General features: G+C 45.2%; 2 protein-coding genes across 4 annotated transcripts in view; one reads left to right on the forward strand and one right to left on the reverse strand.

Annotated features, from left to right (window-relative positions):
• The window catches only part of LOC139227881 (zona pellucida sperm-binding protein 3 receptor-like), a 265,290-nt gene extending 252,206 nt beyond the window's left edge, over positions 1 to 13,084 (forward strand). Inside the window, exon 16 of the mRNA XM_070858979.1 lies at positions 13,014 to 13,084. Within this exon, the coding sequence (XP_070715080.1) occupies positions 13,014 to 13,030 (17 nt within the window). The 3' untranslated portion in view covers positions 13,031 to 13,084. The remainder of the gene's footprint in view (positions 1 to 13,013) is intronic.
• The window catches only part of LOC139227883 (complement decay-accelerating factor-like), a 72,541-nt gene continuing 55,050 nt past the window's right edge, over positions 10,181 to 27,671 (reverse strand). For all 3 annotated transcript variants that reach the window (XM_070858993.1, XM_070858992.1, XM_070858991.1), the window contains 5 exons: positions 25,816 to 25,932; positions 24,843 to 24,977; positions 14,823 to 14,867; positions 12,485 to 12,557; positions 10,181 to 10,303 (listed from right to left, as the gene is read on the reverse strand). In XM_070858993.1, the coding sequence (XP_070715094.1) occupies positions 10,225 to 10,303; positions 12,485 to 12,557; positions 14,823 to 14,867; positions 24,843 to 24,977; positions 25,816 to 25,932 (449 nt within the window). In that variant the 3' untranslated portion in view covers positions 10,181 to 10,224. The remainder of the gene's footprint in view (positions 10,304 to 12,484; positions 12,558 to 14,822; positions 14,868 to 24,842; positions 24,978 to 25,815; positions 25,933 to 27,671) is intronic.

Genomic DNA, 27,671 nt, shown 5'->3' on the forward strand with positions numbered 1-27,671 from the left:
TGTTGAGGCCAATTCACTAAATATATTCAAAAAGGAGTTAGATGAAGTCCTTACTACTAGGGGGATCAAGGGGTATGGCGAGAAAGCAGGAATGGGGTACTGAAGTTGCATGTTCAGCCATGACCTCATTGAATGGCGGTGCAGGCTCGAATGGCCTACTCCTGCTATTTTCTATGTTTCTATGTAAAAGCCTTCTGGCTCATTATTGACTGACTCGCACCCGTGTCCAACTACATGGATGCAGGAACTCCATTTAATTTGACTTTCAGCATTATAGGAGGGCTCTTGGTGGTGAAGGTATGTACCCCATACACTTCTTCCTCGAGTTGAGTTGCCGGTGCTGTGTGATCCACGCCGGATCAATCATCCTCTGCCACATGTTATGTCGCAGCACATTTGCATATTCGCTGGAGGTGCATCATTGTTGTGCAGCCTTTGCACACACGGTGCTTGAATTGACATTGATGGGCCCGATGATTACCCCCGCAGTGCCAACACGGTGCTAGTGGATTCACATTCACCCCCGATGGCGGACTCTGAGTCATCACAGGTCTTGCAGCTGCAGATGTATAGACCGTGCCATATGCAGTTCGGCCTGCTAGCAACGTCATTTCATGCACAGTACTTGCCGATGAGCTTCGATGTTGAGCAGATATCTATTTGGTGTTATCATCCGTGGCCATGCATGCCTGGGCCATCGCGATGGCCCTGCTCAGGTCTAGGATTTTGGCAGCCAGCAGCTTTCGAAGAATGATCTCATGGCTGATGCCCAGCACAAAAATGTCCCACAGCATTTCCCCCAACGCAGCTCCAAAATCGCAAGGTCCCGCGAGGTGTCTCAGATCGGCGACATAATCCTCCACGTCCTGGCCCCTGGAGTGATGGTGCGTGTAAAAACGATACCTGGCCATGAGGATACTCTCTTTCGGCTTGAGGTGGTCCTGAACCAGCGTGCACAACTCTGCATATTCCTTCTCCGTTGGTTTTTGTCGATGCGAGCAGATTCTTGATGAGGCTGTATATTTTAGGCCCACAGACGGTGAGGAGAACTGCCCTGCGCTTGACCACGTTAGTGTCTCCTTCCAGCTCGTTGGCCATGAAATACTAATCGAGATGCTCGACGAAGGCTTCCCAATCATCACCCTCTATGAATCTCTCTAATATTCCAATGGCAGCTATGGTTGCACGAAGATTTGTATTCTGTTACTCGTCTCCAATTATCATGTCTGGAAGAACTCCACGAGGCTGAGTACTGTGAGCTAAACTTATAGTGTGACCTTAGTCTTCTTTATTACAACTCCAGGGTGCCTAAACAACATGGCAGCCAAACTTTTATACTGGCCCTGCACTTGTGTGCAGGTGACCATTAGGACTCCAACAGTCGCGCCCTCTGGTGGCAAGTATTACATAATTACATACGTAACAATAACTTAACAATACGTAACATACGTAACAATGACTCCCCCCCCCCCCCCCACCTCCCCCCTCTTTCCCCAATACTCCTCATTCACAAGCAGCAATGTAATTTACTGGGAAATGCAAAAAAAGTAAGTCAATTCAAGAAAAGAAGGATTATAGGAACTTATTTAATCCTCGAAGGCTGTCAAAATTAAGTTCCAGGAGATAACAATGACAACTATCATTACCCAACATTCCACCTACCTTTTGTAGAGATGTCAGCCTCCTCCAGGAACTTGTCTAGCTCCCTTCTGAACTATTCCAGTGAAAAACCTCCTGACATCTAAGCTAATTCTATGCTTACGTTACTTGTATGCATGTCGCTTTGTTTTCCTTAACCTATGAGCAAGAGGCCAGAATTGGAGGAGCCCAGAGATCTCTAAAGCTTGTAGGGCTGGAGGAGGCTACAGAGATAAGGAGGGGCAAGGCAGTGGAGGGATTTGAAAACAAGTATACACATTTTAAAATTGAGGCATTGCAGGACCTGGAGCCACTGAATAGATATGAGTGAATGTAATCAGAGTTATCTAGCGGTTGAATAGAAAATAATGAATACTACAACAACAACTTGTATTTATATAGCCCCTTTAACGTAGTGAAACGTCGCAAGGTGCTTCACATGTGTATTATGGGACAAAGATTTGATACCGAGCTGCATAAGTAGAAATTATCGCAGGTGACCATCAGCTTGGTCAAAGAGGCATGTTTTAAGGAGCGTCTTGAAGGAGGAAAGAGAGGTAAAGAGGCGGAGAGGTTTAGGTAAGGCATTCCAGAGCTTGGGGCCTAGGCAACAGAAGGCACAGCCACCAATGGTTGAGTGATTATAATCAGGGATGCTTAAGAGGGCAGAATTAGAGGAGCGCAGACATTTTGGGGGGTGGGAGGTTGTGGGGCTGGTAGAGATTACAGCGATAGGGAGAGGCGAGGCCATGGAGGGGCAGTTACTTAACAAATTAGACAGGGATGCACCAGAAATATAGTGTATCACTGTAAATCAGCCTTATTGGGATGCTGAGTATTAATTATAGCAGTGATCAGAGTCTGAAATGGCAAATTGGTGCAATTACTAAAGGAGTAACTCCTTAGGTAGCTAACAAATTAGCAGCTTTAGATTGCCAGGATAGATTATTGTCTGGGTACTGGTGATTAGCAATATTTCAGAACTTACATGACCTCATCCTTATGAGCAGCAGCATGCTTGAGTTAGTTTCCTTCCTAATTCAAACAGTAACTGCTGTGATTAGTATTTCCCATTCTAACTTACCTCGAATGCATCGTGAAAGTTAAAAAGAAAATTGGGACTGCAGCACTGATAGTTGTTAATTAGATGGGTGTGGACTTGGTGGTACGTGATCGTGGGAAGCTTATGAAAATTCAGAGGATAAATTTTAAGTGGAAAACTGCTTCTGCCTCAATTTACGGCCCAGAAAAGTACTTGTCCCTATTACAAACAAACAGAAAATGGTGCAGAATTCAGGACTACCACCGTTAAACATTAACTCGTATCAGAGGAAAAAAATAATTTCCAGAAAAACGATAGGGGAATATTAACTAGCACCAGCCTTCAGGCAGAGCGAGCGGCAACCTGCCCGGTGTCGTCGGTGTGATACTGGGTCGATTTTAACTGCTGGGCCTCATTTACACCTGACTGGAGGGCTGCAGGGTGATACTTCCAGTGAGCTTCTGGAAGTCTTTTTAAAGTGCAAACGCAGCTCTTAAAGGGAGGTTGCATTCACACCTTGGAGATTGCAGTGTTATACTGCTGCAAAATTGTGAGAAATGGGTATTCTGATGCCTCTCTGGAGGTCCTCATGGAAGAGGTGAGGACAAGGAGGATGTTCTAAGGAGGATTGTGTAACACTTCAGGGGAATAAAGCAGGTCACACAATGTGATGAGCAATTATGTCATCCCCTGGCTGTAAGGTGTTGTAATGGCCCTCCCTCTTCTGCTTCCTCTCCTTCCTCCTGGTCTTCCTCATCCAATAAGGACTGCTGCTCCTGTGCACCATAATTCAGGTAAGATGTAAGGGCTTTAGAAAGGGTACAGAGGAGGTTTCCCAGGATGTTCCCAGGGATGAGGGGCTTCAGTTCTGAGGAGAGGTTGGAAAAGTTAGGACTGTTCTCCTTGGAACAGAGAAGGTTAAGCGGTGACCTAACAGAGGTTATCACGATGATGAGAGGTTTAGATAGCGTAGATAGAGAAAACCTATTCCTTCTGGTAAGTGGGTCAATAGCCAGAGGTCATAGATTTAAAATCATTGGCAAAAGATCTAGAGGGAGAGATGAGGAGAATTGTTTTCACTGAGTTGTCGGGATCTGGAACATTTTACCTGTAAAGGTGATGGAAGCTGATTCCATAAATCATTTTTAAAGGGAGTTGGCCAGGTACTTGAGGAACTTACAGGGTTCCTCAAAAAGCTGGGGTGCGAGACTAAACGCGACTGCTCTTTCAAAGACCATCTTTCAGGCACGACGGGCCAAATGGCCTCCTTCTGAGCGGTAAGTTTCTATGATTCTATCTTGTTATGCCTCCTCCAAATGTAGCCCTCTCTGTCTAGCAAGGTTATGCAGAATACGGGACACCACTGCAAATCCCAGAGCCGTTTCATTCTGACTATAGATGCCCATTGGGAAGGATATGGAACTATTGGCCCTGGCAAAGAGGGCATTGGTGATCTGCTTGATACACTTATGAACAGCAGATTGTTGGAAGAGATGTGCCAAGTGTTTCCTGCAGCACCCAGGAAAGATCCTGAAGAGAAGTTAAAGACCGTGGTCACTTTCACTGCCACTGATAAAGCCTGGCCACCTGGCCCAGCAGGCAGTAGGTTTTGATGCAGGAAGAGACGATGTCTGCAACAGCCTTCCTGGAGAAGCGTAGCCTCCTCATGTATTGTTTTTTCGATATATTTAAAAACATCACTGTGGGCCTGTAGTCCCTATGGGCTGGGCATAACCCATCTTCTAGTAACCCCCGCCCCCCACCCCACCTCACCCATCAGCTTCTAAGAGACCCATCTGATGTACCTTGTGGCACTGTTGCTCCTGCTGTTTGTTCCTCCTTCTTTTCATGCAAACAGATTAAAGACATCCATTACAAGCAGTGTGTTTATTGAGGGTGTGTAAGCAAAATAAATGGAGCCATCTCTAAAGCAAGTTCACCTGTCAAGATCCAAAAGATGCAATAGCAAACAGATATCTATGATCTGAGTGCTTGGAGGTGAGTGGCCCTTTAAATACAGACTCCAATGGCCCTTAGAAACCAATCTCGCTCGGTTTTACTCAGCAGGTCCAGTGCTGGGTGGAACTTCCGTTCCCAAGCAGTCAAATCGTATTGGAGGTCCTAATGTGTCATCCCGGAACCCCAATTTGTATGTAGTCATAAAGCACCACCTACTTCTAGCAAGCACCTTAAACACCTATAAAAACTGAGCTGTTAGTTTGGCGGTGGGTGTGTGACAGTAATTCTCCCGATACAATATTAGCTTCGTTCCCGCCGGGTGGGGGTAGTTAGAATTCCCACTAATATGCTGCTGGAGGAGTTGTGTCTCCATGGCCACGCCCCTCCCTATCTCTGTAATCTCCTCCAGCCCAACAATCCTCCGAGATATCTGTGCTCCTCTAATTCTGCCCTCTTGAGTATCCCTGATTATAATCGCTCAACCACTGGTAGCTGTGCCATCTGTTGCCTAGGCTGTAAGCTCTGGAATTCCCTCCCTAAACCTCTCCGCCTCTTTCCTCCTTTTAAGATGCTCCTTAAAACCTACCTCGTCATCTGCCCTAATTTCTCCTTATATGGCTGTGTCATTTTTTTGTCTTATAATACTTCTGTGAAGCGTCTTGGGATGTATTACTACAATAAAGGCACTATATAAATACAAGCTGTTGATGTTGTGATGGAAATCCAGATCCTTGCTCCACAGCTTCACCTGGTGGCCAAACTGTCACATTTATAAGAAAATCCTGTTAAAAACGAGACAGGGCAGAACTTACCAGGTGTGGACACAATTAATGTGGCAAAGTCCATAGGCAATGTTGACTTAGGGCTTTTCAATGGAAAGATAACAGCACATAAACGTTTTTGTAACATTTTGATTATAATAGGTACTTCGCTGTTTATGTGGAGGTGGAATGTGTATTTCGTCATTGTGTTTGCCCCACTTTATTTTCTCACTACAAAGTTTTCTCAGGCTACACAGCTGGAAATTTGCGACCAGGCCTTTAGCAATGCTGCTGTTCAGTTAGCTACTGGGGATTCAACGACGCAACTTAGCAACGGGGCTAGAAATTGTGTGCATTTGTGCCTCCAGCTACTTCCCCGGGGGCACGCTAATGGAACGCAAATGCCTTTGCGACTGTGTGCGCGCTGATGTCGACTCCGGCCATATTGGGCGGGAGTTTAGTGGCGGTGCTACGCTCCTGCGCCTGGAGATCGTGACGTCATTGCTGATCACATCGCCCCATTAGCACGCGGACCCGAAATTCACTTTCGCCCCCCTGCGGGCAAAAACACTGGCAGCTGCAAGAGGCGTGGATTGGGTGGCCGGCCATTACCAGGGCCATGATTAAAGGCGAGGTGGCCAAGGTAAGTAAAACAAACTTACCTTTCTTCGCGGGTTCCTGCCCGCGATCATTCAGCCCGGCACTCTACTTGAGGTAGGTCTATTTTAAATTGCATGAGGGAGGGAAGGGCCCAGTGTGCAGCATTACTGAGGTTTCCTCCCTGCCCGCGTCCTTTAGCACTCCAAGAAGGGTGTGCTTGATTTAGCGCTCCACTTCCTTCCTGAAGTGCTAAAAAGAGTATTTTTTGAGAACGGGGAAACATTAGTGCCTGGTGCTACATTTCTCAGCTTTCAAAAGTTACCACCTCCAAACGCAGCGATAATAAATTTCTCCTCCATTGATTTTCCTCCATTTTGTGGGGAAGCTATTAAACTTGGTGACTTCCCACAGTGACACAGAAGAGACTGGGAACTTGGGCAGAGAGGGGAGATCAAAACTCTTCCCTTCTCCTGTCTGTAGCCAAGCTGCTCCTTCACTGCACCAACGTGCAGTTATACTTGGTTTCTAGTTAAATAACCCACATGCGATGTGCTGGCCACCAGAGTATTTCCAAAAGTGCCTCTAAGTGCACAGATGGCCTGAGTTGTGTAGTTTTTCTGGGAATCACAGCATATTTCCAAATAGTTGGAGATAAAAATGATGGGACAAGGGTAGGGTAGTTATAGTAATGGACGAAGGTGTCAAAATTCGGTACTGCTGTTTTTGAGGCGGTGTCACTGCCCGAGTGCTGATTTTACCGCCAGGCGTTGGGTGCAGGCTCAAACTGCCAAATTCAGTTTTAACGCTCAAAGATGAGAGAGCAGCACTTAAAAAGTGGTGTTGCACACTCATCATCGGGCAGGAGCTCAATTTCACAACGGGAGGCTGCCGCCATGCTTGCTGAAAAACAGGAAGAAAAGGGATGAAAGAAAAAATACCTCAAACTTCACCGACCGACACACAAACTTCCCCACTGTTATAACTAATGAAAACCAGATGAAATGAATAAAGAAAAAAACCTCCCTTGATCTCTGGGCGAATACACCTGAGCACCGCAATGTTCCCTCCACTTTTCCCAGGCCTTGCCTTTAGGCCTTGCCGTACAAACCAAATATCGCGGGAGCAGCGCCAAGGCAGCGTTGCATGCTGGATGATGTCACCACGTGGGTCACCTCTTGGCGCCTCTACCAAAAAGAGTCTACCGAATTTCTCCCAAGCTGTGGACGCCGCTTAACACCGATGTTAGGCCTTTGCCGCCCGTTAGTCGCCGAGCAACGGTGCTAACGGACGGTGTTATAAAAGGGAATGTTAAAATCCTACCATGGCAAGTTATGAGATTTAATTCATTAAATCATCTAATTTGTGGTCTGGCACCAGTAAAAAACCAACTGGTTCACTAACCCTCCCTTTCCAGAAAGGGAACCTGCTACCTCTCCTTGACTGGCCTCCACATGACTCTGATTCACGTTATGTGGTTCGCCCAAACGGTTGGATTTTCCGCGTTCTCCGTTTCGGGGCGAAAGTGGAGGTGGGGTGGGAAAATTACCGCCCAATTAACGTTACCGATTAATTGCCTAACTTTCGGCATTTGGGGTCTGCGCCAAGGGCACAGCGCAAAGGGAGGCGTTGGGCTATTTTCGTGGCGCAAAAACGGGATCCTCGCCAAGGTTAGTACGGGACCGGGAGCGCTCCGAGAGAGGCCTTGGGAGGGGAATTTTTTTTTTAAAAAAAGCATTGCTAACACCCTTACTTAACAAATGGCTGCAAAAATATAAAAACATTAAAACTTTAACTTACCTTTTTTGCAGTTTATTTAACTTACCGCTGCAGGCAGGGCTGGATGCGGGACCGCGGGCACCGGGGCTCGGTGTACGGGTCGGGTCGGTGTCGCAATGCGAGTCATTACACCCCGGCGCAGCTCTCCCCGGTGCTGTTTCGAAGCGCTGCCACAAAAACCGAGCTGAGGATTGCGACCGGGCGAAAAACAGCTGAGCACTCGATTTTTTTTTTCGCGTTTGGTCAATACGAGGCGAAAAACTGGTCGCAAACCACCCGAAAATCCAGCCGTCAATGTCCTCTGTCTGACAGGACAACCAGGGCTAGCTCAAGAACAAATAAACAGGGTCGCTGGGATCAGAGAATAGCTGACCAGGAGCACAGGCAGTGTTGGGACCAGTAAACTCTAACAGTCAAAAGTTTTTTTTTTTAACAACAGAAGGATTGCGATTTGAGATTTTTTATATTGAAGTGTAACACTTAGAAAAAACTCTAGATATAATTTTTATCGACACTCAACATCATATTTCTGTATGGTTGATAACTGAATAAGCCATTTATTACATTTCATTTGAGAAACCATATAAAATAGTTGTACACACAGAAGAAACCTGGATATGTATTGATACAGCAGCATTACATTGAATTGCATTTCATAGTCGGAAACTCTCCAATTGACACCCTCAGGTCACACATCTTAACCTAGCATGACAATATATATTGTATATGATATACTCTTACATCTCCAACCCTGCAGAAACGAAGCAAATTGCCACCTTTGTTTGGCATTAATAGAAAATAAGTGTCAAGAAAAGCCCAATGTATATTTGCATTTATTCACTGAAATAACTGCATTTTCTAATAACTTGTCCCTCTATAAGGTGGCGTTCTTCATTCCTTAGCTCCTCTATGTCACTCACTTGCTCTAGTATAAAGGTTGATTCCAATGCTATCATTCAGGTACCTACTAAGTGAAGAAATATAAGAGGAGCCCAGGGTGTTTTGACCATTATTTTATGTCTCCATGCACAGGAGCTTGACCAGTATGATCCTTCACCCTGCCACTCCATGGCACAGTGCAAAGAGCAAGCCCTATTAAAACTATTTGAAAACGCAAAATACTGCAGATGCTGGAACTCTGAGACATAAAGAGCCAATGTTGGAAATTCTCAGTGGGCCAGGTAGCATCCTAATTTTCTTCATGACAGTCGTCAGCAGGACAACTTATTTGCCCATATTAGTCCCTAGCATGTGTCTCGGGAATTTAGGGAACATTTTTGCCAAAATTGTGTTTCTAAGCATTTTCTGAGGCTTGCATTTCTTTGCATAATTTTCATCATCTTCGAAGCGTTGAACTTTTTCCACTCTTGGGATTTGGCCAGTGCTGCATTTCTCCTTCAAGGGAGACTACCTGCTGGATCCAAATTGCCAGTGATCCCGTGCCAGATTTTGGATCCCCCCCACTCCTCCAGTCAGGTTTCTTTCTGGCCAAGCTTTCTCTATGCCTGTAATCTATTCGAAATAGGGGGCTCGGCTTCTATCACAAATTGCAGTGGGATGCGGCTCACCCCCTGATCTACGGGTGCAGGTGTACCCATACTTTGGGCCAGTACAACCCTGTTTTTGCAAAATCGGGGGCTTGTGTTTAAACTCTGGTTTCTATGGCCCCAAGTTTCCACATGATTTGCTCCTGAACAGCTACAAAGAATTTGAATAGTCTCAAACAAGTGCATGTGTCCCGTTTATCACAGTCTATCTTTAATTACAGAATGCACTCCCTCACCCTCACACACAGAAATATCAAGAAAATTAAAATACAAGCCTTTGCAAGGGTTCAATAAACAAATTTTCACTTTTTCTGCAGCACTTTTTAAAATGGCCGAGTGCCAATGTTTCCTTCACACTGCGCGTGCGCGAACGCTCCAACGCCCACGCACAGGGTTGCCGGTACGAAAAAAACTCATTTAAATTGTACCCGCCCCCTCCTACTTACAAAATCGGCTCGAGTGGTAGGCTCTGTCCCCTGTGCGTCGCGCCAAGTAGCCATCGAGCTGCAAAGCGCTCGAGAATAGCGCGTTTTTTTTCAGGCGCCGTTTTCAGCACGAAAAATGGGCGCCCAGCTCAGAGGGGCGCCTGTTTTGCCACGTGTGGAAACTTGGGGCCTGAGTGTTAACAGTACAGTCGAACGTTTACATTTCTTAAAACAATTCCCGTTGAAGATGCATTTTTGAAGAAAGAAATTTCAACTTTTTTTTATTTTTGTACCTGGACTCCAAAGTTCTAGAAGTAGCAATAAATCACACTGCTTTCCGATTCCTCGCTGTTGGCCATACCAAATTTTACGAATTTGATCCATTGAGCTGAAAGGACTGAAATATTCTTCCCCCCCCCCCCCTCCCCCCGCCCCTCCAAGGTTGAAAGCGACATTAACCTAAAACTACTGCAGTTTCAATTGCTGATAAGTTTAATTGTTGCTAGTTCAGTATCCTTGTGATATTCTAGGACTTGGCTCCCTGTCTTATAGGATCTAAATAGAAAGGAAGAAATGGTAAAACAAAGGGAAATATAGCACATAATGAACATATGAGCTAGTAAAAGTGTTTTTAAAAGCTGTGAAAAGGTACAATACAATGCAAAGTACAGTAAATATCAGAAAGGTACCAATACAACATTGATGCTGACAGTATGACAGTATTACAACTGACTTTTTAGCTGTTTCAGATTGCAGGGTCTCAGGAGAGCAATCCAAGTGTACCACTCTCCTATATTTACATCCCAACAGTGCAGCCAATGTCCCTGCAAGGCAGCTGGTGCTTTGCGCTTGCTTTGACAGTATAACTAGTGTGCAAGTGCAAAGTACCAGCGCCACGACATCAGGAACAAGTGATGTTGTGACACCTGCACCGAGGAATCCCACATGCATGAACATGTTGACTTCCCTACTGGGATCAGGATGACGTTGCAGCGGCACCTTTACTGGACCCAGCAGGAATGGTGGCAGTCAGGAAGACTCAATGGAAAGTGACTTCTGAGCCATTGGTCTTGAAATGTGCACAGCATTTAACTCTCAGTTGCCACCCTCTGTGCAAGACCTGACACAAGCACAACAGAAAAGCAACTTCTCTGTAAGTCTGATTACCCAAATATATAAACACTGGTTAAAGTGCTGGAATATTCCATTCCAAGTTTTGCCTCTGCAGCCATTCTTGTCCAACTTTTTTGTGATGCAAAGTAATAATACTTAAGAAAAAGTGCATCACTAAAAAAAATTTAATTATTAACTTCTAAATGTAGTCCATAAGGGAAGAAGTCTAGCAGATACTAAGGGGCATCCAGGGGCAATGATTCAAACCAATAATCAGGACTAAGCTTTCGATGTAAACCATCAATATGGAACCATTGGGATTTCACTGAGGTAACATTACATTTACATTTATTTAGCACTGCTCATGTGCAGGAAAATTTCTCAGAATGCTTTCGAATAAGAAGGAAAGGAATATAGTGGACACGAATATCACCAATGGTAACCCTCCGTAAACTTGATGTGATCCAAAACTCAGCTGCCCGTGTCCTAACTCGCACCAAGTCCCGCTTACCCATCACCCCTGTGTTCGCTGACTTACATTGGCTTCCGGTGAAGCAATGCCTCGATTTCAAAATTCTCACCCTTATTTTCAAATCCCTCCATGGCCTCGCCCTTCTCTGTCTCTGTAATCTCCTCCAGCCCCACAACCCTCCAAGATGTCTGCACTCCTCTAATTCTGCCCTCTTATCATCCCTGATTATAATCGCTCAACCAGTGGTGGCCGTGCCTTCAGCTGCCTAGGCCCTAAGCTCTGGAATTCCCCGCCAAAACTTCTCCGCCTCTCTGTCTCTCTTTCCTCCTTTAAGACGCTCCTTAAAACCTACCTCCTTGACCAAGCTTTTGGTCAATTGCCGTAATTTCTTCTTATACAGCTGGGTATCAAATTTTTTATCTCATAATACTTCCGTGAAGCACTTTGGGATGTTTCATTATGTTAAAGGCGCTAAATAAATACGAGTTGCTGTTGTTGTTGTAATGGAGCAGGTGTTGGGGATTAAGCTGAGCCCAGGGTCGAGCAAGATGCCACGGTTCTGCACTTCCAGATTGAGCATGGCAGCCAGGGAGGTTGATGTACTTGAGCCTAGTGGCAGAAGTTGTGAGAAGGTATGTAGGGGAGCTGTAGATCAGGCAAATGATCAACTGTTGCAGGTATACCTGATCTTGTTGCAGGTGTAATGGAGGTGCGTGTTCCTGTGGAAAGGACTGAGGCAGGTATGCCAGAAAAAAGAAAGGCTTGCATTTATATAGCACCGTTCATGACCTCAGGAATGTCCCAAAGCCAATGAAGTAGTTTTGAAGTGTAGTCACTGTTGTAATGTGGGAAACATGGCAGCCAATTTGCGCACAAGCAAGCTCCCACAAAAAGCAATGTGATAATGACCAGATAATCGCTTCTTTTAGGGATAAATATTGGCCAGCACACCGGGGATAACTCCCCTTGCTATTCTTCGAAATAATGCCATAGGATCTTTTGTGTGTGCAGAAATTCAGAGATGCTTAATTATTTGCCAATTTCTATTGTCCGTCATGTCACCTCAATTGTAGTGGATCCACTATATTTATATTAACTTATGTTGCAAAAATTACACTGCGACAGATAAAAAATTAAAGTTCTATACTCACCCATATTTTCTTCTGTCGCAAATAACCTTGATTATAAGTATTACTATAACAACAATGGCACAAGGGATGACTCCTGAAACCAATACAATACAATAAGGATGAGACTGAACGAAAAAGTATACTTTCATTCAAAATTCCGCACATGGGCAATAAAAGTGACACAAAAACTACTCACTTGCAACACTTATGAGTTATCGTACCTTTTTTTGCCAGTTCCCCATTGTCTAACCGATAAAATGTGTATTGAATGAATTGATATCAAATCTATCCTAACCCGCCCTGGTGGATTCGGGTCGGACACGCACTTTACATGCCACCCAATTCTACGTCCAATGAAGTCAATACAGCGTAACATCAGTCTGGATGGTACATGGGTATACAAAAAAAATCTGGCCCGTTCCCACTTGGTGGGTTAGATTGAAATTGAGGCTTTAATTTTAGTTGTACAGTCAAAAGAATATGATGTGTTCTGCATGTATGAAAGACTGACATGGACAATAAAGACTCTTTGTGTAATCTTTTTTCACAGACAGGAGGACATCTTAGAATACTTTACATTGAGGAGACAAACAGCGAACACCAAATGGGAGAGAAAAAAGGAAATCTGTGAACCCTATGGTGGAAGGCCAAAGATATGTTGAAGGAGGCTTTTGAGCAGAATTTAAAACGCAAAGAATTAGACGGAGTTCCAGAGGACAGGAGTATCGTGGCTGAAAGAGCAGCCACCAATGATGGAGCAGGAGAGATGGAAAAGCTCAGTTCTAAGAAAAATGGAGGTCTAAGGCCGGAGAAAATTCCAACAGTAGGGGTGAGACAGTGGAGGGATTAAAAACTTGAGAATGAGAATTTTAATGTCTACATCACTGAAGCACGGGGAGCCACTGGATTTGGAGAAGACTGTTAGGACAGGGCTGTGTAACTTTATGCTGGTGAGGAATCTAACAGTGATGTTTTGAAAAAATTGTAACTTGTTATGAGAAGGCCGGCTAAGAGAGTATTAGAGCAGTGGGGCCTGGAGGTGTTGAATTTCAGCACTGGTGAAGGAAGAGGTGAATGTGGGTAATACTGCAAAGGTGTGAGAAAGTGATTTTGATAATGAATCACATGCGAAGGAAGAATCTGAGCTTAGCATTGAGCAGAACACTAATACTCCACAACTCGACTGAATCGGAGGTGGCAGCCAGGGAAATTGATATAATGCAGGTCAAAGGCACATAGATGCTGGAGGGAGCTAAAGAGGATGGCTGTGCTGACAGTAAGCTAGAGGCCGAAAGCTGCACTGGCGCACTGGAGATGGTGTTGAATCTCGTCGTCAATGTCTGTCCTTGTTGATAAGAGGCTCCCGAGTTATGGGAAATGGTCCACGTTGCCCAGAGCCATGCCGTGGGTCTTGATGACTGGGGACAGTGTTGTGCGGCAGGGACAGGCTGGTGGAGGACCTTTGTCTTCTGGATGTTTAGTGTAAGGCCCATGCTTTCGTATGCTGGGCAGGCCACATTGTTCGCATGCCCGACACGAGACTCCCAAAGCAAGCGCTCTACTCAGAACTCTTTCACGGCAAACGAGCCAAAGGTGGGCAGAGGAAACTTTTGAAGGACACCCCCAAAGCCTCCTTGATAAAGTGCAACATCCCCACCAACATCTGGGAGTCCCTGGCCAAAGACCGCCCTAAGTGGAGGAAGTGCATCCGGGAGGGCGCTGAGCATCTCGAGTCTCATCGCCGAGAGCATGCAGAAATCAAGCGCAGGAAGCGGAAAGAGCGTGCGGAAAACCTGTCCCACCTGTGAATGGGACTGTGGTTCTCGTATTGGACTGTACAGTCACCTAAGAACTCATTTTTAGAGTGGAAGCAAGTCTTCCTCGATGCCGAGGGGCTGCTTATGATGATGATGATGATGATGCTGGAGGGAATTGGCTCATTCAAATCTTGATCTCTGACAGGGAGTAGTAATGGCCATTTAATTAATGGAGAAGGCAGAGAGGTTGAATTGTGTGCCAGTGTCGTATTTAAACAGATGATATTGCCGAAATGTTGTATGTAAATAGTGAAGAGGAATGCACCAAGAACGAATCCTGGAGTACACTGCCGTGCAGGCAGAACGCTATTGGATGCAATCTAATGTCTGTATTAAGAGGTGTGAGCAGAAGTAGCACCGGGCAAGGCCATAGCAGTAATGCAGGATGTTGTTTGTAACAATCACTTCATAGAATGCAATGTCTTTAACTTTTTTAAAATCAAAATTATAATATGCTACATACATCATTGACAAAACAGATTCTTATTAATCACTGTACTTTTTAATGCAATTCTTCAAGTAATTCCTATTATTACACTTACCAAGATATATCCACTTTTTCCAGTACTCATAAGAGGAATCTACAACTATCAGGGGAACAAAGTACAAAGCGTTAGGAACCACCCTATTGAATGAATTCCTGTCTTTGCAATCCAAATGGGCAATTTAAATAAAAGCTGCATTGCTCACAATTGCAATACACCTGCAAATAAGGAAACAGGACAAATTGCTGGTGAAAAATCACATTCTTATTGATTCGTGCTGAATATTTTAGCATTAAAGATTGAGAATTAGAAGTGCATATTTTGGCTATTTATTGCACTGATGACTCTGCCTTCTCCACAATAATGTGAATGCAGCTTGGAGATTTAATATAAGAACATAAAAACAGAAGAAATAAGAGCAGGAGTCGGCCATTATGGCTGATCTTCAACCTCAACTCCACTTTCCCACCCGATCGCCATATCCTTTGATTTCCCTCGAGTCCAAAAATCTATCAATCTCAGCCTTGAATATACTCAACGACTGAACATCCACAGCCCTCTGCGGTAGAGAATTTCAAAGAATTTAATCATCAACCTGAACAAGATTGTCTGCAGGAGTTTGTCAGGTCACTGAACAAAAGTTGTCATGTGGGATTTTATTTTATTATCCAAATTTTCTATAAAATGGAATAATATTTTTATGACAATTCTGATATCCATTGCTAGATTCTGAGCATATGACCATAATATCATAAAACCAGTGTGGCATTAATTTCTCTTTCTGTACTTGCTCAATGCAGTTAGCCAAATAAAACAACTACTGTGCAATAGGTGGAATATACTGCATTAACAAATAGAAACATAGGAACATAGGCCATTTAGTCACTCAAAACTGTTCCGCCATTCAATGGAATCATGGCTGATCTGTGACCTATATCCTCCATATACCCGCCTTTGCCACATAACCCTTAATACCCCTGGTTAACAGAAATCTATCAATTTCAGATTTCAAATTAACTATTGACCTAGCGAGTTCCAAACTTCTACCATCCTTTGCGTGTAAAAGTGTTTCCTAACTTCACTCCTGAAAGACTTGGCTCTAATTTTCAGGCTATGTCCCCTAATCCTAGATTCCCTCAACCAGCGGAAATAGTTTTTCTATCTACCCTATCAGTTCCCCTTATAGGGGTTAAGTTTTGGGCTGCGCCTAGAATGGCCTGATTTCCGCGCCGGAAACTTACCTCGGTATTCTCCACTCCCTCAGGTCGATCCAGGCCCTCGGCTCGGCGCAGCACAAGCTGTGGGGGGGCGGAGCCAGGTCCTGGTGCTGAAAACACTGCAGGGACCTCTGCACATGCGCTACAGTGGAGTTTGTCACTCCTCCAGTTCCTGCTCTGGCTGTGGCTCCAGCTTCCCCCCCTGTTCAGCTCACGCTCCCTCTGGCTCTCTCAACCCGCCCCCCCCCCCCCCAGCTCCCACTCTGCTGCCCGCGCCACCCCCCCCCCAGCTCCCGCTCCGCTGCCTACTCCCCCCCCCCCCAGCTCCCGCTCCACTGCCCACTCCCCCCCCCAGCTCCCGCTCCACTGCCCGCTCCCACCCCCCCAGCTCCTGCTCTGCTGCCCGCTCCCCCCCAGCCCCCCAGCTCCCGCTCCGCTGCCCACTCCACTCTGCTACGGCTCCCCCAGCCCCCTACCCCCCCCCCCCCATTCTTCAACTCCGGTCCGCTCCCTCTTCCTTCGGCGGGGCCCGCCCGGCATCTTGCTCGGGACGGGCCCCGCCCGAAGTCTTCGGCCAGGCTTCTTCACGTCGGCCGGACCCGTTCAGCCTCCTCCCTCTCCTCTCCCCCTCCCTCCTTCTCTTCTCCCTCTCCCTCCCCTCCCTCCCTCTCTCTCTCTCTCTCTTCCTTCCCTCCCTCTCCCCTCCCCCCCCCTCTTCCCCCCCCCTCTTCCTCCCCCCTCGCTGTCAGAAACACATCGACGCTGACAGACAGAAAGAGAGAGACACTGACAGAGAGAGAGAGAGAGAGAGAGACACTGACACTGACAGAGACAGAGAGAGACACAGTGGGGGGGGCCCCGTCCCAGCACGTTGTTGGAGGGCTCCCGGTGCTGCAGTCGGTGAGTAGAAACTTAATTTTTTATTTATTGGTTTTTTACTTGTTTTTATTTTTTATTAATTTTTTTTGATTGATTTTTTGGTTGATTTATTGTTGTATTTATCATTTATTTTTGATGATGGCTCTTTATTTGTAAAACTGAAGTGTTTAATGTTTGTAAACTTCCCTCCCCCCATTCCCTACGCCGGATTTATAACCTACACCTGATTTTCTAAGTGTAGGCAAGGTTTTCTGAGCGTACAAAAATCTACATTTATTTCATTCTAAGTTAGTTTGGAGTAAGTTTTCACTGCTTAAACTATCAAAACAGGCTTAAGTGGCCGGACACACCCCCTTTTGGGAAAAAAAAATTCCAAACTGAAACTGTTCTAACTGACTAGAACTGGAGCAAACTAAATGCCGAGAATTGCAATTTCTAAGATACTCCATTCTAAACCAGTTGCTCCAAAAAAAATAGGAGCAACTCAGGCCGAAACTTGACCCCTATATCTTGAAAGCTTTAACCAAATCACCCCTTAACCTTTAAATTCCAAGGAAATTTAAAATCTCATCGTAATTTAACCCCTGGAGTCCGGGTCTCTAGTAAATCTATGCTGCACTCACTCCAAGACCAACACATCCTTCCTATGTTGTGGTGCCCAGAACGGAACACAATACTCCAGGTGTGATCTAACCAGGGCTTTGTATAGCTGTAGCATGACTTCTAACCCCTTGTATTTGTCCATGAGATTTTAATGATCTTTGTAAAGGGACCCCTCAGTCCCTTTGGACCTCCACTGCTTCCAGCTTTACACCATTTAGAAAGTACCCTGATCTATCCTTTTTAGGCGTCAGAGTGGATGACATCACAAATGAGACTTATCAACTCAAAAACATTAAGGACTGTGCATATGGAATCATAGAATGGTTACAGCACAGAAGGAGATCCTTCGGCCTGTCGAGCCCATGCCCAGCTCTCTGCAAGAGCACTTCAGCTAGTCCCATTCCCTGCTCTTTCCCCGTAGCCCTGCAAATTTTTTTCCTTCAGGTACTTATCCAACTCCCTTTTGAAAGCAAGATTTGGTTCTTTTGCCAATCACCTTAAATCTGTGCCCTCTGGTTCTTCCCCCAATGGGAACAGTTTCTCTCTATCTACTCTGTCCTTCCCCTCATGATTTTGATAACTCTATCAAATCTCTCAACCTTCTCTGCTCTAAGGACAGCAACCCCAGCTTCTCCAGTCTATCCACATAACTGAAGTCCCTCATCCCTGGAATCATTCTTGTAAATCTTTTCTGCGTCCTCTTTAAGGCCTTCACATCCTTCCTAAAGTGCGGTGCCCAGGATTGGCCACAATACTCCAGTTGAGGCTGGACCAGTGTTTTATACAGGTTCATCATAACTTCCTTGTTTTATACTCTATGCCTCTATTTATGAAGCCCAGGATCCCATATGCTTTTTTAACCACTTTCTTAACCTGCCCTGCCACCTTCAGCGATTTGTGCACATATACCCCCAGGTCTCCCTGTTCATGCACCCACTTTAGGATTGTACCCTTTAGTTTATATTGCCTCTCCTCGTTCTTCCTATCAAAATGTATCATTTCTCACTTTTCTGCGTTTTCTGCGTTATTCACAGCGCTTCATTAAAATCAAGTTGTGTCTCCCTTTAATGGGTTGGCAGCCATTTTCCAGCCTGTCCTGTTGGAAGTGTCTGTGTAGACATCAGGTGAGAACGCGGTCAGTATCGCTGTGATACCTTCCACAATCAACCAGCCTCCTCGTGCTACCTGTTAAGGCTCAGACATGCAACATGGCTATCCAGGTGACCGGTGGTCTTGCAATCAAGCGCCAACATACAGGCAGTATCTTAGCAGAGATGGAAAGGGGAGAAAATTGTTAAGGAAACTTGTTTGAAAGGTAACTTTTCTGCTCATTGTGGTGAGGGATAACAACACTGGAATCAGAAATTGCTTTTTTACTTTTTTACCATATCACCATCAAGTAGGTGAGGTGTAGCACAAGATGAATGGAAAGTAAAGTTCCCTCTCCTGTAATTCTACAATATGCTTAACTCCTACCCAGAGGATTGCCCCCTATTTCATCAGTGTGAATGTTTGCGATTTGTTTCACCATTCATTCCTATGTCTCTAAAGATGGCTCCCAATCATAGACTCATATCTTACAGCACAGAAGGAGGCCATTCAGCCCATTGTTCCTGTGCCAGCTCTTTGACAGAGCTATCCAATTAATTGCACTCCCCTGTACTTTCCCCATGGACCCGCAATGTTCTCGCCTTCAATTATTCATCCAATTCCTTTTTAAAAGTTGCTATTGAATCTGCTTCCACCGCGCTTTCAGGCAAAGCATTCCAGATCATAATATCTCACTGCATAAATAAATCTCACCTCCAGATCTTTTGCCAATTACCTTAAATCTGTGTTCTCTGGTTACCGATCCTTCAGCCAGTGGAAACGGTTTCTCCTTATTTACTCGATCAAAACCCTTCATGGTTTTGAACGCCTCTATTAAATCTCCCCTTAACCTTATCTGCTCTAAGGAGAACAATCCCAGCTTCTCTGGACTCTCCACGTAACTGAAGTCCCTCATCCCTGGTACCATTCTGCACCCTGTCCAAGGCATCCTTCCTAAAGTGTGATGCCCAAAATTGAACTCATTACTCCAGCTGAGGCCTAACAAGTGATTTATCAAGGTTTAGCTTTTGTATAAACTTCTATTTATAAAGCCAAGGATCCGGTATGCTTTTTTAACAGCCTTATCAACTTGTCCTGCCATCATCATAGATTTCTGTATGTAAACTCCTAGATGTCTCTGTTCCTGCACTCCTTTTAAATTTGTACCATTCCATTTATATTGCCTCTCCTCATTCTGCCTTCCAAAGTGCATCACTTCACACTTCTCTGCATTAAATGGCATCTGCTATGTGTCTGTCTATTTCACTAGTCCTCCTGAAGTATGCTACTATCCTATTTACTTTTTATTACTTTATCGAGTTTTGTGTCAATGTTCGGGTAAATTCAGCAATCCCCTGTTCTCAGTAGAGAACCTCACCTGAAGGAAACACATTGTCCGAGATCGGGCTACAATACTCCAACTTCTGCTGGCTGTGCATGGTTGGTCAATTTACCCTTTGTGTCATAATTTGCTGGGCACTCAGGATTTAAATACAAGCAATTCGCGATTATCCGCACACTGGTTTCCCATTGGATCCTTGTAGTAGGATTTAAAATTTTGGCCCAGGAAGGGATCGGGCCGCTGACATCGGAGTCCTTTCGGACCGGGAAGGCATCCGGTTTTAACTTTATAATGTTAATCGCTCTAATGGAGAAATCGTTTACCCGGCATAACCCAATCCCTGAGCGACCTGGATAATCAAGAGTTGCCTGTACATCCCCTACTGATGGATGAAAGTCTCTTTTCCACTGCATGTAAGTTAACAATAACGATAAAGAAGAAATCGCTGAGTAGGAGTTGGAGGACTACATGCTCAAAGCGAAAGATTCTCAAGTAGCTTTAAATGTGAAGTTAAATGTAGCAAGGGGATGGAGGTTTAGGAAGAGAATCCCAGAGGACAGGGGCATGATGGCTGAAGGCTCTGTCCAGGATGGTGGAGCAGTGGGAAGTGCTAGATGCATATTGTACCAGAGATAGAAAACGAAGGCTGCAAAACAAAGAAGCAAAGCTTAAGGAGGTTGCAGAGGTAAGGTATGGAGAGTTCATAAATAAGAACAAAACATTTTGCAATCAATGCATTGGCAAATGGTACGCCCGCCAAGCACATTGTGGACAAGGGTGATACATGAGCAGAACAATATGTGGGCAATGGAGTTCTAAATTAACTGAAAGTTTCTCGGGTTGAAGCTTAGAGCAGTAGAAAGGAGAACCTTGGCGGGGACAAAGATATGATGAGAGTTTCAGCTGTGATGAAGATAAGGTCAAGGCACAGAAGTCTAATGTTAAGGAAGTGAAAATAGGTAGCCTTGGTGATGGATAGAATGTGGGGTTTTACGCTCAGGGCACCATAGACATACAACTTTAGATTCACTCTCAATGAGTGATAAAGGGAGGTCGACCTGGGTGCTGGGGTAGGGAGTTCTGGCAGTAGCCAACCAGGACAGCTTCAGTCTTCAATATAAAGCTGGCGAAGAATCTGGCTCACGAGGTAAACTAGGAGGATTATTTAAAGCATGTTGCGCTCGCATGCATCCTTGTGGCAGTGACAAAGTACTGGGAATAATGTAAGGTCCACCTTTGGCTTGGGTGGTGATATATTGGACTGGTGGACAAAAGGAGTGGAAAACAAATCATTTACAGGTTACAGAATTACTGAAAATAATTCACACTTTTATTTATCAGACTTCCTTTACTATGTTTCATTCTACAAGAACTAGATACTCAAGTTTAGGAGATGCCAAAAGCATTAGGCTCTTGACAAAAGTAACTGTAGAGCTTGGGGAGTTGGTCAGAGGTATTCTATTTATTGTTGTGTTTACAATTGTGGTCATAGAAAGACCTGTCCGCCTCTCTTCACGCTCAGTAGTATCTGAAATGTTACACCACGTATACAAACTATAAGAAATTATCTAATCAACTTCTCTTTTTGTTTCTCCACCCTCCCCACCCCTCCAGAAGGTGTTGACACATTGCTGTGCTCAGCTTCACAGCAACCAGATGCCCTCTGGTACCTTTCTTTTGCATTTGTTCTCAAAAAGTCATGTTGATTGTCCATTTTGAGGATGTTTCCAGTAGAGTGGACAAGGGAGAAGCAGTTGATGTGGTATATTTGGACTTTCAGAAGGCTTTCGACAAGGTCCCACACAAGAGATTAATGTGCAAAGTTAAAGCACATGGGATTGGGGGTAGTGTGCTGACGTGGATTGAGAACTGGTTGTCAGACAGGAAGCAAAGAGTAGGAGTAAATGGGTACTTTTCAGAATGGCAGGCAGTGACTAGTGGGGTACCGCAAGGTTCTGTGCTGGGGCCCCAGCTGTTTACATTGTACATTAATGATTTAGACGAGGGGATTAAATGTAGTATCTCCAAATTTGCGGATGACACTAAGTTGGGTGGCAGTGTGAGCTGCGAGGAGGATGCTATGAGGCTGCAGAGTGACTTGGATAGGTTAGGTGAGTGGGCAAATGTATGGCAGATGAAGTATAATGTGGATAAATGTGAGGTTATCCACTTTGGTGGTAAAAACAGAGAGACAGACTATTATCTGAATGGTGACAGATTAGGAAAAGGGGAGGTGCAACGAGACCTGGGTGAGATGGTACATCAGTCATTGAAGGTTGGCATGCAGGTACAGCAGGCGGTTAAGAAAGCAAATGGCATGTTGGCCTTCATAGCGAGGGGATTTGAGTACAGGGACAGGGAGGTGTTGCTACAGTTGTACAGGGCCTTGGTGAGGCCACACCTGGAGTATTGTGTACAGTTTTGGTCTCCTAACTTGAGGAAGGACATTCTTGCTATTGAGGGAGTGCAGCAAAGATTCACCAGACTGATTCCCGGGATGGTGGGACTGACCTATCAAGAAAGACTGGATCAACTGGGCTTGTATTCACTGGAGTTCAGAAGAATGAGAGGGGACCTCATAGAAACGTTTAAAATTCTGACGGGTTTAGGCAGGTTAGATGCAGGAAGAATGTTCCCAATGTTGGGGAAGTCCAGAACTAGGGGTCACAGTCTAAGGATAAGGGGTAAGCCATTTAGGACCGAGATGAGGAGAGACTTCTTCACCCAGAGAGTGGTGAACCTGTGGAATTCTCTACCACAGAAAGTAGTTGAGGCCAATTCACTAAATATATTCAAAAGGGAGTTAGATGAAGTCCTTACTACTCTGGGGATCAAGGGGTATGGCGAGAAAGCAGGAATGGGGTACTGAAGTTTCATGTTCAGCCATGAACTCATTGAATGGCGGTGCAGGCTAGAAGGGCTGAATGGCCTACTCCTGCACCTATTTTCTATGTTTCTATGTTTCTATGTTTCTATACCTGTGACTTTTTGCATCTGAGTAGCCTTCTAAGTCATTTCAGAGGAGCTAAAGATTCAACCATGTAGTATGGGACTGGAGTAAACCAAAGGCCAGGCCAGATAGGCTTGGCAGGATCAAACCAAAAAGGCAGGTACATAAATCTCAATTGCTTATTACATGAACTCTCAGCCATCAGGGGAGGAATTCTGATCAGTCGCTAATGCAAAATGAATTTATTTATCCAGACTTGCCTTTGAAGAATAATTAACAGTTGCTGATGCTGAGGGTCGACAATCTTCCCAAAAAATTAAAATTAATAAGGTATCAAAATAAGTTTAAAGAAACATCACAATGGCGTTAGAGAAAGAATGATAATTTGGCTCTGCAGAACTACCGTTTACCAGAGCCACCTGGTGGATAGAACATGGAACTGCAGTATTAATGGGCAGGTGTGACAAGATATAATACTCTTGACATAGGATTGTTGAATGGAAAGATGGCAGGACATACCAATTTCAATTATATATAAAAGTACATTCCTTTAATTAGCTGCCCTCTCCTCTGCACCAAATAGCAATGCATTGAGGGAAGTCAGGCCATTATCCGCAAGAGCATTTATATATTTTCTTTTAAAATTGTGCAGTCTGGTTAATTTTAAACACTTTTACACATTACCATTGTTAGCATTTTGGTTTAAAATATAGGAAAAATAAGTGATGGTGATGAAAACCAACCAGATTATCGCTTCCCCAAGATCTATGTCAAGAGTTACACTCTCTTTTTACAAAGGCCACCTTCCCCTTAATAGAGGCGCTTTTCCCCGACAACCATTTCTCCCACAGTTCCTGGGCACTATATTCACTACAGTCTTCAGTTCACAAAAGAACTATATCCCCTTCTACTTTCTTAGTTCATACTGGAAATCTTTTCCTCTCCTCTTCCATTTCTCTTTCCCCTCTTCTCATTTTAAAGAGGTTTCCTCCCCCCAGTCCTATTCATACAGACACTTGTTGCTGTTGAATTGGGAGAAAGACACAACAACGTGCATTTATATAGTGCCCAAGGTGCTTCACAGGAGCATTATGGGACAGAATTTGACACCGAGCCACATAAGGAGATATTAGGGCAGAAAGCTTGGTCAAAGAGCTAGGTTTTAAGGAGTGCCTTAAATGAAAGGCTCTGCTGGGCAGGCCACATTGTTCGCATGCCTGACACAAGACTCCCAAAGCAAGCGCTCTACTCGGAACTCCTTCATGGCAAATGAGCCCAAAGTGGGCAGAGGAAATGTTTCAAGGACACTCTCAAAGCTTCCTTGATAAAATGCAACATCCCCATCGATACCTCGGAGTCCCTGGACAAAGACCGCCCTTAGTGGAGGAAGGAGGAAGTGCATCTGGGAGGGCACTGAGCACCTCGAGTCTCATCGCCGAGAGCATGCAGAAATCAAGCGCAAGCAGCCACCAGTCCCACCCACCCTTTCCCTCAATGATTGTCTGTCCCACCTGTAACAGAGACTGTAATTTTCATATTGGACTGTTCAGTCACCTAAGAACTCATTTTTAGAGTGGAAGCAAGTCTCCCTCAATTCCGAGGGACTGCCTATGATGATGGAATGAAAGGAGAGAGGTAGCGAGGTGGAGAGGTTTAGGAAGGGAATTCCAGAGCTTGGGGATTAGATGGCTGAAGGCACGGTCACCAATGGTAGAACAAAGAAAATCAGGAATGCACAAAAGGCCAGAATTGGAGGAACGCAGAATTCCCAGAGGGTTGTGACGCTGGATGAGGTGACCGAGATAGGGAGGGGTGAAGCCATGGAGGAATTGGAACACAAGCATGAGAATTTTAAGTTTGAACTGTTGCTGGACGAGGAACCCATGTAGGTCAGGGGTAATGGGAGAACGGGACTTGGTTAACATGGACATGCAGCTACTGCCCTAGAAATGCTGGCTGTCCACATGTCAGATGGTCGGCATGCAATGAATACCCACAGCCAGGAAATGATAAAAGTGAATGGTTTCTGTCAGCACCATCCATGGTAATGTAGTTTGTCTGAGGTGTCGCTTCCCGTTTTGTGCTGATTGTAGTTGCATTGGTAGATAGCTGTTCTTCGTTATCAAGAAGAGCTGAAACACAAAGTTACATAATTCATGCAGATATTCTTCTCCCCCATCTCCCGCCCTACAGTGGTTCACCCCTCCCCGCCATTCATGCAAGCAATTTTCTTGCCCCTCCCCCACGTCTCCTCACCTCTCACCTCCCATCTCCAGGTTTCTCCCTCTGTCTTACTGCTCTTACCTCTTTTATCTGGTTGCTGCTGTTCTAAGTGGTTAAACCCTGTTGCACCTTATGAGTAGGAATTTGAGATCTCACAAGAATACACGCCCACAGCATTCAGGTGTTTCATGGCTCGGGGCAGTACCCACAGGATGTAGGAGTTGAGAGCAGCACTAAGGAGATGCTGAGAGCCCCACAGAATTTTGTCCATGAAGGTGGACATGCAGTTGCTGCCCTAGAAATTCTGGCTAGCCACATAAAATTACTTAGAATTACATATAACTTACAGCACAGAAACAGGCCATTCTTCCCAACTGGCCTATGCTGGTGTTTATTCTCCACTCAAGCCTCCTCTCACCCTATCAGCATAACCTTCTATTCCTTTCTCTCTCATGTACGTACTTGGCTTCCCCTTATATGCATCTATGCTGCTCACTTCAACTACTACAAGATCCACGTTCTAGCCACTTTCTTGATAAAGAAGTTTCTCCTGAATTTCCTTACTGGATTTATTTGTGACCATCTTGTATCTAAGACCCCTAGTTTTGGATTTCCCCATTAACGGAAACATTTTCTCTACATCTACCCTATCAAACCCCTTGATAATTTTAAAGCGCTCTATGAGGTCACCCCTCAGCCTTCCCTTTTCTAGACAATTCAGGTGGTTGACATGCAATGAATACCTACAGCCAAGAAATGATAAATGTGAATGGTTCCTGCCTGCACCATCTGTGGTAATGTAGTTTGCCTGAGGTGTCGTTTCAGGCATTGTGCTGACTGTCGTTGTGATGGTTGATGGAAGATCTGAAACACAAAGTCACACAATTGCCCCGATTAGGCTTTTCATACAATGAGTGATTACAATGACAGTGTATAAGCTGCATATAGATTGCACATATAGGGGAGAAATTTAAACTCCTGCCAGTTTCCAGCACGAAATGGGTGGAGCAATACAAAGAAGTCATCCCAAAGCCTGATCGAAATTGGGCCTTGGGCCTCGGGTGCGGGAAACTGGCAAGCTACAAATAGGTCCTGGGGGCGGAGCGAAGCGGAGGGGAGTGATCCTGGCCCGCAATGTTTTTGTGGAAGCAGGAGAAGCAATCCTGCCCCTCTTGGCTCCACAGCAATTAAACTTTAAAAAATGCCATACCTTTTTGTGAGCGGCCTCCAGCGATCTCTTTGAGGACCAGACATTTGCGTGAATAAGAATGACTTGCTGTTGGCTAATGGGAAATTAAAACATTGTGACGTGTCTGCACCTAGTTATCAGTTTCGAGAGGCTAGGAACTGTGGATGAGCAGAGACATTTTGGGGTCACTAAAGGCTGGTGGACAGGTAAAAAAAATAATTTAAAAGGCTCGTGGAATGTTGGCCTTCTTCTCAGGAGAGCTGGAATACAAAAGGGGTGGATGTTATGCTACAGTTATATAAAGCTCGAGGTAGACCCCATTTAGAATCTATTCAGTTCTGGGCACCACACCTCAGGAAAAATATATTGGACGTGGAGGAGGTGTAGCCCAGATTCACCAGAATGATACTGGGGCTAAGAGAATTAAATTATGAGGACAGAATGCATAGAATAGCCTTGTATTCCCTTGCTCCACGATGACATGCAGGCCGTGATCCTTACCAACGGGTCCATTACACGTCCAGACCGGTGTCAAACAGGGCTGAGTCATCACCCCAACACTCTTCTCAATCTTCCTCGCTGCCATGCTCCACCTCACAGTCAACAAGCTCCCCGCTGGAGTGGAACTAAACTACCGAACCAGTGGGAACCTGTTCAACCTTCGCCATCTCCAGGCCAGGTCCAAGACCACCCCAACCTCTGTCGTCGAGCTACAATACGCGGATGATGCCTGCATCTGCGCACATACAGAGGCTGAACTCCAGGACATAGTCGACATTTTTACTGGGGCATACGAAAGCATGGGCCTTATGCTAAACATCCATAAGACAAAGGTCCTCCACCAGCCTGTCCTCACCGCACAGTCATCTGCTTCCCAGTCATCAAAATCCACGACGCGGCCCGAGACAACATGGACCATTTCCCATACCTCGGGAGCCTCCTATCAACAAGAGTAAGCGTTGACGACGAGATTCAACACCGCCTCTAGTGCGCCAGTGCAGCCTGAGGAAAAGAGTGTTTGAAGACCAGACCCTCAAAACTGCCACCAAGCTCATGGTCTACAGGGCTGTAATAATACCCGCCCTCCTGTATGGCTCAGAGACATGGACCATGTACAGCAGACACCTCAAGTCGCTGGAGAGATACCACCAATGATGGCTCCACAAGATCCTACAAATCCCCTGGAAGGACAGACGCACCAACATTAGTGTCCTCGGCCAGGTCAACATCCCCAGCATCAAAGCACTGACCACAGTTAATCAGCTCTCCTGGCGGGTCACATTGTTTTCATGCCTGACACAAGACTCCCAAAGAAAGCGTTCTACTCGGAACTCCATCACGGCAAACGAGCCAAAGATGGGCAGAGGAAACGTTACAAGGACACTCTCAAAGTCTCGCTGATAAAGTGCAACAT

Source organism: Pristiophorus japonicus, chromosome 17 (assembly GCF_044704955.1).
Source record: "Pristiophorus japonicus isolate sPriJap1 chromosome 17, sPriJap1.hap1, whole genome shotgun sequence".
In the NCBI taxonomy this organism is placed as follows: domain Eukaryota; kingdom Metazoa; phylum Chordata; class Chondrichthyes; family Pristiophoridae; genus Pristiophorus; species Pristiophorus japonicus.